This window comes from Neoarius graeffei, chromosome 21 (genome assembly GCF_027579695.1).
Source record: "Neoarius graeffei isolate fNeoGra1 chromosome 21, fNeoGra1.pri, whole genome shotgun sequence".
NCBI lineage: Eukaryota > Metazoa > Chordata > Actinopteri > Siluriformes > Ariidae > Neoarius > Neoarius graeffei.
Window position 1 is genome coordinate 47,792,605 of NC_083589.1, and position 8,066 is coordinate 47,800,670.

General features: G+C 41.5%; 1 protein-coding gene across 1 annotated transcript in view; it reads left to right on the forward strand.

The window, feature by feature from the left end:
• Nucleotides 1-7,369, forward strand: part of helb (helicase (DNA) B) — a 42,709-nt gene extending 35,340 nt beyond the window's left edge. The window contains exons 12-13 of the mRNA XM_060903282.1: nt 1,701-2,183; nt 6,708-7,369. Of these exons, the coding sequence (XP_060759265.1) occupies nt 1,701-2,183; nt 6,708-6,812 (588 nt within the window). The 3' untranslated portion in view covers nt 6,813-7,369. The remainder of the gene's footprint in view (nt 1-1,700; nt 2,184-6,707) is intronic.
• Nucleotides 7,370-8,066: the final 697 nt, after the last annotated feature.

The following is an 8,066-nucleotide window of genomic DNA, read 5'->3' on the forward strand; positions in this document are numbered from 1 at the left end:
AGTGGGGCAAAAAAGTATTTAGTCAGTCACCAATTGTGCAAGTTCTCCCACTTAAAAAGATGAGAGAGGCCTGTAATTTTCATCATAGGTACACCTCAACTATGAGAGACAAAATGAGAAAAAACAATCCAGAAAATCACATTGTCTGATTTTTAAAGAATTTATTTGCAAATTATGGTGGAAAATAAGTATTTGGTCAATAACAAAAGTTCATCTCAATACTTTGTTATATACCCTTTGTTGGCAATGACAGAGGTCAAACGTTTTCTGTAAGTCTTCACAAGGTTTTCACACACTGTTGCTGGTATTTTGGCCCATTCCTCCATGCAGATCTCCTCTAGAGCAGTGATGTTTTGGGGCTGTCGCTGGGCAACACGGACTTTCAACTCCCTCCAAAGATTTTCTGTGGGGTTGAGACCTGGAGACTGGCTAGGCCACTCCAGGACCTTGAAATGCTTCTTACGAAGCCACTCCTTCGTTGCCCGGGCGGTGTGTTTGGGATCATTGTCATGCTGAAAGACCCAGCCACGTTTCATCTTCAATGCCCTTGCTGATGGAAGGAGGTTTTCACTCAAAATCTCACGATACATGGCCCCATTCATTCTTTCCTTTACACGGATCAGTTTTCCTGGTCCCTTTGCAGAAGAACAGCCCCAAAGCATGATGTTTCCACCCCCATGCTTCACAGTAGGTATGGTGTTATTTGGATGCAACTCAGCATTCTTTCTCCTCCAAACACCACAAGTTGAGTTTTTACCAAAAAGTTCTATTTTGGTTTCATCTGACCATATGGCATTCTCCCAATCCTCTTCTGGATCATTCAAATGCTCTCTAGCAAACTTCAGACAGGCCTGGACATGTACTGGCTTAAGCAGGGGGACACGTCTGGCACTGCAGGATTTGAGTCCCTGGTGGCGTAGTGTGTTACTGATGGTAGCCTTTGTTACTTTGGTCCCAGCTCTCTGCAGGTCATTCACTAGGTCCCCCCGTGTGGTTCTGGGATTTTTGCTCACTGTTCTTGTGATCATTTTGACCCCACGGGGTGAGATCTTGCGTGGAGCCCCAGATCGAGGGAGATTATCAGTGGTCTTGTATGTCTTCCATTTTTTAATAATTGCTCCCACAGTTGATTTCTTCACACCAAGCTGCTTACCTATTGCAGATTCAGTCTTCCCAGCCTGGTGCAGGTCTACAATTTTGTTCCTGGTGTCCTTTGACAGCTCTTTGGTCTTGGCCATAGTGGAGTTTGGAGTGTGACTGTTTGAGGTTGTGGACAGGTGTCCTTTATACTGATAACGAGTTCAAACAGGTGCCATTAATACAGGTAACGAGTGGAGGACAGAGGAGCCTCTTAAAGAAGTTGTTGCAGGTCTATGAGAGCCAGAAATCTTGCTTGTTTGTAGGTGACCAAATACTTATTTTACCGAGGAATTTACCAATTAATTCATTAAAAATCCTACACTGTGACTTCCTGGATTCTTTCCCCCCATTCTGTCTCTCATAGTTGAAGTGTACCTATGATGAAAATTACAGGCCTCTCTCGTCTTTTTAAGTGGGAGAACTTGCACAATTGGTGGCTGACTAAATACTTTTTTGCCCCACTGTAACAATACACATATGCACTTTACTGCTTCTATTTATCCACAAAGTATAAAACAGTAGGGATAGGTATTAAAACAGCTATGATTTTCTCCTATCAGGGCTCAGAGGAAAAGACTATAGTCTATGTTCTTGGCAGTAACAAATTTCAAACTTGGAAACACGTTTATACTGCAGTCACACGGGGTCGGACACGTGTGTATGTCATAGCAAAAAAGGAATGGCTTGAGGAGGCCATCCGAAGACCTGACATCAAACGCAACACGCGACTAGAAGGCCGTGTGGTGGACTTACTCTCTGCTTTAGGAATGGTAGAGAGAAATTTTCTCAGTCAGTCTCAATTCAGCTCACCAAGGCGAGGTTCTGGATTTCAGACTTTTCAGTCTACTAATAAGCCATCATCGAGCCCTGGTCCATCCCAAGCTTACCCTGGAATGATGAATTCGAAGGATGTGACCTCTGAAAACCTGACTGACATTGGTAGCAGGTTTGGCAGCCTCATTTCTCCCAAGTCAGCAAGTCCAAGTCCATGTAAGCGAGAGAGAATCACAGACGACTGCACCAAAGCATCCAAACAAATCAAGGTATGAACACTGTAGGCATTTTACATATACACATCTCATTAAAAATAGCACTGATTGTCCTGAGTGGCATAATAGAAGAGAGTTTGCCATATCATTAAAAGTGTTTAAAATTCTAAATATACATGGCTGGAGTTCCAAGGATGGTGCAAAGATACTCTCTCTCCTGTTCATTAGAGTGAACAAACCATGTCTTAACTTGGTCATAACTTTACAAACTATGTCTTCATGTAGAATCATGGCTGTCAGTCAAACTCGTATATACAGAAGAAAGCAGTTAGTGGTTTCTTCCCAGTGTGTTTGACTTCCTGTGAGCGTGCATGAACAGCACTTCAGAAAAGATACTGTAATCAGAACTACACATCTCGGTGAAAACATGCTCGGCCCTTCCAGACTGGTAGCTGCTGTGTGATTGAGGGAATGAACTAGATATAATGAGAGAGCTAGATAAAAGATGCACTATTTTGTCAAAAGTATGTAGACACCTGGCCATCACATCCACATGTGTGTAGGTAGTAGGGCTGCGTACCATTACTGTGTACCGGTACTGTACCGTGAAAATCGATTCAGTACAGGTCCAGAATACCGGATCATGAAGTACCGGTACTGTACCAATGTAAATTTACACTGAGACCCCGTCCACACGTAGCCGGGTATCTGCTAAATCGAAGATATTTTTCTACATTTTGGCCTGTCATCCACATGAAAACACATCAAAAACAAATATTTAAAAAAACTCCGGGCAAAGTGAAGATTTTTGAAAACTCCGTGTATGCCTTTTCGTGTAGACAGAGATAACCGGAGTTTTGCGTTTTAGAACGTCACAATCTGCGCAAAAAAAATTACAACAAATCTGCCCTGACGTCAAACGTGTGACCTTTGTTTACTGCAGAAGCCAGATTAAGCATGGACAAAGAGTAATGGATCGGAGTAGTGCCTTGAAAGCGTTAATTATTGTGCAGGTGCTATTTACATGTTTAATTTTAGAAGCCCAACTACTGCTCCAAAAACAGGGTCAGTATGTCCACATACTTGCTTTGACAAGATTCCCAATCAACGTTTTCTTGCGTCTTTTGAAGCTTATACTCCAAAATTGTGTTTAGAAGCAATTCTGTCTCCAAGTCTGTCCAGACGAACGAGCTTGGCGCCATGTGTTATGTTTAGGCGGAAGTGACGCCAACAAAGGGCTATTCTGATGTGATTAGGGGGTAGGATTTGGGGAAATAATGCCATCTACAGGTTTGGAATGCTTATGAATGCGATTGAAAACGCAGATGTTCGGTTATGTGTGGAAGGGATTTTTTTCGAAGACGAGGTGGTGTGGATAAAACGTTTTTATAAACGGAGGGGGGGAAAATGTTCGGTTTTAAAAATACCCGGCTACGTGTGTACATGGCCCAAGTATCTGCTTATTTTGTGACTGAAGATGCGTAAATCCTACCACAAAGACGAAAATTTAGCACTGGAAAAGACGTAAAATGCCGCACTGAAACTTGAAAGCAGAGCCATCTTTGATTTGAGATCCTCTCGCCACAGTCTCATGAGACATTGCGAAGGCTTGGCTGATCCAGCGTGCTGATTGGTCAAAAAGACTCAAAAGCAGGTCAATCATTTATCCTTTGCTGGCATTGGCGGCCTTTGTTACTTTGTGTAATTTTGCCGCATAAGTTAAAGGCTGCGGACTGCGCGGCGTGAATTTGTTTGTCATGCCACGTGGGAAGACCAGTAAGGTCTGGGATCACGTAACAAAGCTTTCAGGGGGCCAGAACGCAAAGACAACTTATGACTTTTTGTCCCAAGTTAACTAAGTGTGAGACTGAGAGGGTGATTGAGAAGTGAGGTAGGAAACCTAGTTATGTTTGGTTTTCTTTGAATAAAGGTACTGACAAGTTGTCAACAGTTTATTGTTTCTGTCATTATTGAAGAAGTTCAGAACAACGCATGTTAATTTGTCAGATTGTTCAGGTACAGGTCCGGACCTGTACCTAAACCTCTGTACCTGATGTTACGTTTAGGTACGCAGCCCTAGTAGGTAGTGAACAACCCATTCCAAATTTAGTTATGTTTTTTGCTTTTATAAAATCCTCCACTCTTCTGGGAAGGCAGACGTTTTCAGTGGGGTTGAAGTCAGGGCCACTCAAGTTCTTCTACACCAAACTTTACAAACCATGTCTTCATGGAGCTCTCTTGGTGCACAGAGGCATTGTTATGCTGGAACAGGTTTGGGCCCCTTGGTTCCATTCCATTCTGTTATCCGTAATCGCTTATTCTGTGCAGGGTCGCAGGCAAGCTGGAGCCTATCCCAGCTGACTATGGGTGAGAGGCGGGGTATACCCTGGACAAGTCGCCAGATCATCACAGGGCTGACACATAGAGAGACACAACCATTCATACTCACATTCACAGACAATTTAGAGCCACCAATTAGCCTAACCTGCATGTCTTTGGACTGTGGGGGAAACCGGAGCACCCAGAGGAAACCCACACAGACACAGGGAGAACATGCAAACTCCGCACAGAAAGGCCCCTGTCGGTTACTGGGCTCAAACCCAAAATCTTCTTGCTGTGAGGCGACAGTGGTAACCTCTACACCACCGTGCCACCCCCTGCTTGATTCCAGCGAGGAAAATTTTTTTAGTACTATATCCTAGAAAACTGTGTGCTTCAAACTTTGTAGCAGACGTCAGACATATGGGTGTGATGGTCAGGTGTCTGCATACTTCTAGCCATATTGTGTGTATATTTTAAAAATAAAACGAACTTGCATTCTCATTTACATCAGTCTGTTGCATGACCCAACCTATGAAATTATTTTATGCTTTGTAATCTACAATTATGATGACAATACCATGTACAATGGTGCTTGAAAGCTTGTGAACCCTTTAGAATTTTCTATGTTTCTGCATAAATATGACCTAAAACAACATCAGATTTTCACACAAGTCCTAAAAGTAGATAAAGAGAACCCAGTTAAACAAATGAGACAAAAATATTATACTTGGTCATTTATTTATTGAGGAAAATCATCCAATATTACATATCTGTGAGTGGCAAAAGTAAGTGAACCTTTGCTTTCAGTATTTGGTGAGACCCGCTTGTGCAGCAATAACTGCAACTAAACGTTTCCAGTAACTGTTGATCAGTCCTGCACACCGGCTTGGAGGAATTTTAGCCCATTCCTCCGTACAGAACAGCTTCAACTCTGGGATGTTGGTGGGTTTCCTCACATGAACTGCTCGCTTCAGGTCCTTCCACAACATTTTGATTGGATTAAGGTCAGGACTTTGATTTGGCCATTCCAAAACATGAACTTTATTCTTCTTTAACCATTCTTTGGTAGAACGACTTATGTGCTTAGGGTCATTGTCTTGCTGCATGACCCACCTTCTCTTGAGATTCAGTTCATGGACAGATGTCCTGACATTTTCCTTTAGAATTCACTGGTATAATTCAGAATTCATTGTTCCATCAATGATGGCAAGCCGTCCTGGCCCAGATGCAGCAAAACCGGCCCAAACCATGATACTACCAGCACCATGTTTCACAGATGGGATAAGGTTCTTATGCTGGAATGCGGTGTTTTCTTTTCTCCAAACATAACGCTTTTCATTTAAATCAAAAAGTTCTATTTTGGTCTCATCTGTCCACAAAACATTTTTTCAATAGCCTTCTGGCTTGTCCACGTGATCTTTAGCAAACTGCAGATGAGTAGCAATGTTCTTTTTGGAGAGCAGTGGCTTTCTCCTTGTAACCCTGCCATGCACACCATTGTTGTTCAGTGTTCTCCTGATGGTGGACTCATGAACATTAACATTAGTCAATGTGAGAGAGGCCCTCAGTTGCTTAGAAGTTACCCTGGGATCCTTTGTGACCTCGTCGACTATTACACGCCTTGTTCTTGGAGTGATCTTTGTTGGTCGACCACTCCTGGGGAGGGTAACAAGGGTCTTGAATTTCCTCCATTTGTACACAATCTGTCTGACTGTGGATTGGTGGAGTCCAAACTCTTTAGAGATGGTTTTGTAACCTTTTCCAGCCTGATGAGCATCAACAATGCTTTTTCTGAGGTCCTCAGAAATCTCCTTTGTTCGTGCCATGATACACTTCCACAAACGTGTTGTGAAGATCAGACTTTGATAGATCCCTGTTCTTTAAATAAAACAGGGTGCCCACTCACACCTGATTATCATCCCATTGATTGAAAACACCTGACTCTAATTTCACCTTCAAATTAACTGCTAATCCTAGAGGTTCACATACTTTTGCCACTCACAGGTATGTAATATTGGATCATTTTCCTCAATAAATAAATGACCAAGTATAATATTTTTGTCTCATTTGTTTAACTGGGTTCTCTTTATCTACTTTTAGGACTTGTGTGAAAATCTAATGTTGTTTTAGGTCATATTTATGCAGAAACAACATAGAAAATTCTAAAGGGTTTACAAACTTTCAAACACCGCTGTAGGTCCAGTTTTGGCCTTGTGCTACTGCAGCTATATTTCTAACTCTTTGCCATCTTTCCAGTTGGAAACACCACAGGCCTGCTCCCAGCTCCAGTCACTGTCTCTTAACAGCGTCACTCCCAAACGACTTTTCTCAGAAGCTCCTCAGTCGGACCAGGACCAGTGATTGCATGAGCAAGAAAGGGCAGGAAGAGCCTGCCAAAAGACCTTATTTGTTTAGACATGCTGAAGGTCAGAGTGGGACTTTGTGTGCATTGCAGCATTGAAGGTGATTCACCTTTTAACTAGATATAGATCTGGGAGAGTACAGAATGCCTTCTGTATTTTTGTAGAGGTGTGTGTTACTTGCATATCAAATATCGCAAGTCAAACAGTAATATTTCATATTCATAGTGATTTCAGTGCAGATTAATGATTCTCAAGATAACATTTCAAATGTTTAACGTCTCTATTTTAGTTCAGTTTTCATATCATGCATGCTGTAGTGATTATAGCATGTCATTGTTTATGTTTCTGATAGTTTGCATACAAATACTTGCTACTGCTTTACAGTCTAAAGTGAACAAATCATGGAAGAAGCTTGCATATATATGAACACAACCTATAATCGTGAAACTGCATCATTGTTGATCTTTCAATTTGGGAAACAACTTGACCTGCTTCTACCTGCTTCGAATCATTGCATGTGTACATCAATGTTAATGTACATTGAAATAAAAATCCTGTCGTTATGTCTTTAAGACACACAAAGGCTTGGTTGACTTTGCTGAAAATATTTGACACGAGCATTTGCATTATTGCTTTCATGTGTGAAATCACTAAGGCTTTTTTTTTTCGCTTCATACACTGGGATTTTGTTTGAATTTACTGTGCAGGCTGCTACTGCATCACTTAATATTTATTCATGAAACATAATATTGTCCTTAGTAACAAGGTCAACCCCGGCCATTCTCATTTTAGGAATTCTTTAGTAATGAAAACGTTTCAAAGGAAAACTCTTAGCATGAAGATAAAATTCTTTGTGACAATAACCACTCGTCTCACACGTATTCGGAGCAACCGTAAGCAGAACCCAAACTAGAGCCCTGTTAGATTCTCCACTTTCTATATTTATTCTTAAGGTTTTCCTAAGTAGGTTCTACCTTGGTTCATCATCACGACTGATAAACATTCTCTATCCTAAGGTGTTCAGTTGCTTAGTGTTAATGGTAGCATTAATGCTGCCATTATTGCTAATGTAGCATAAAACATTGTATAACTGCAGTTAAATCCCTCTGTTAGAAAGTTGTCTGCTCTCGCACTTTAGAATAGATATGCAATCAGCTCCTATTTAGGGTGTTTGCCAAGAAGGGTTCCTAACATTTTCCCATCTCCCCCAAGACTATATATATTCACATTTTACCAATACAGCATCCATATG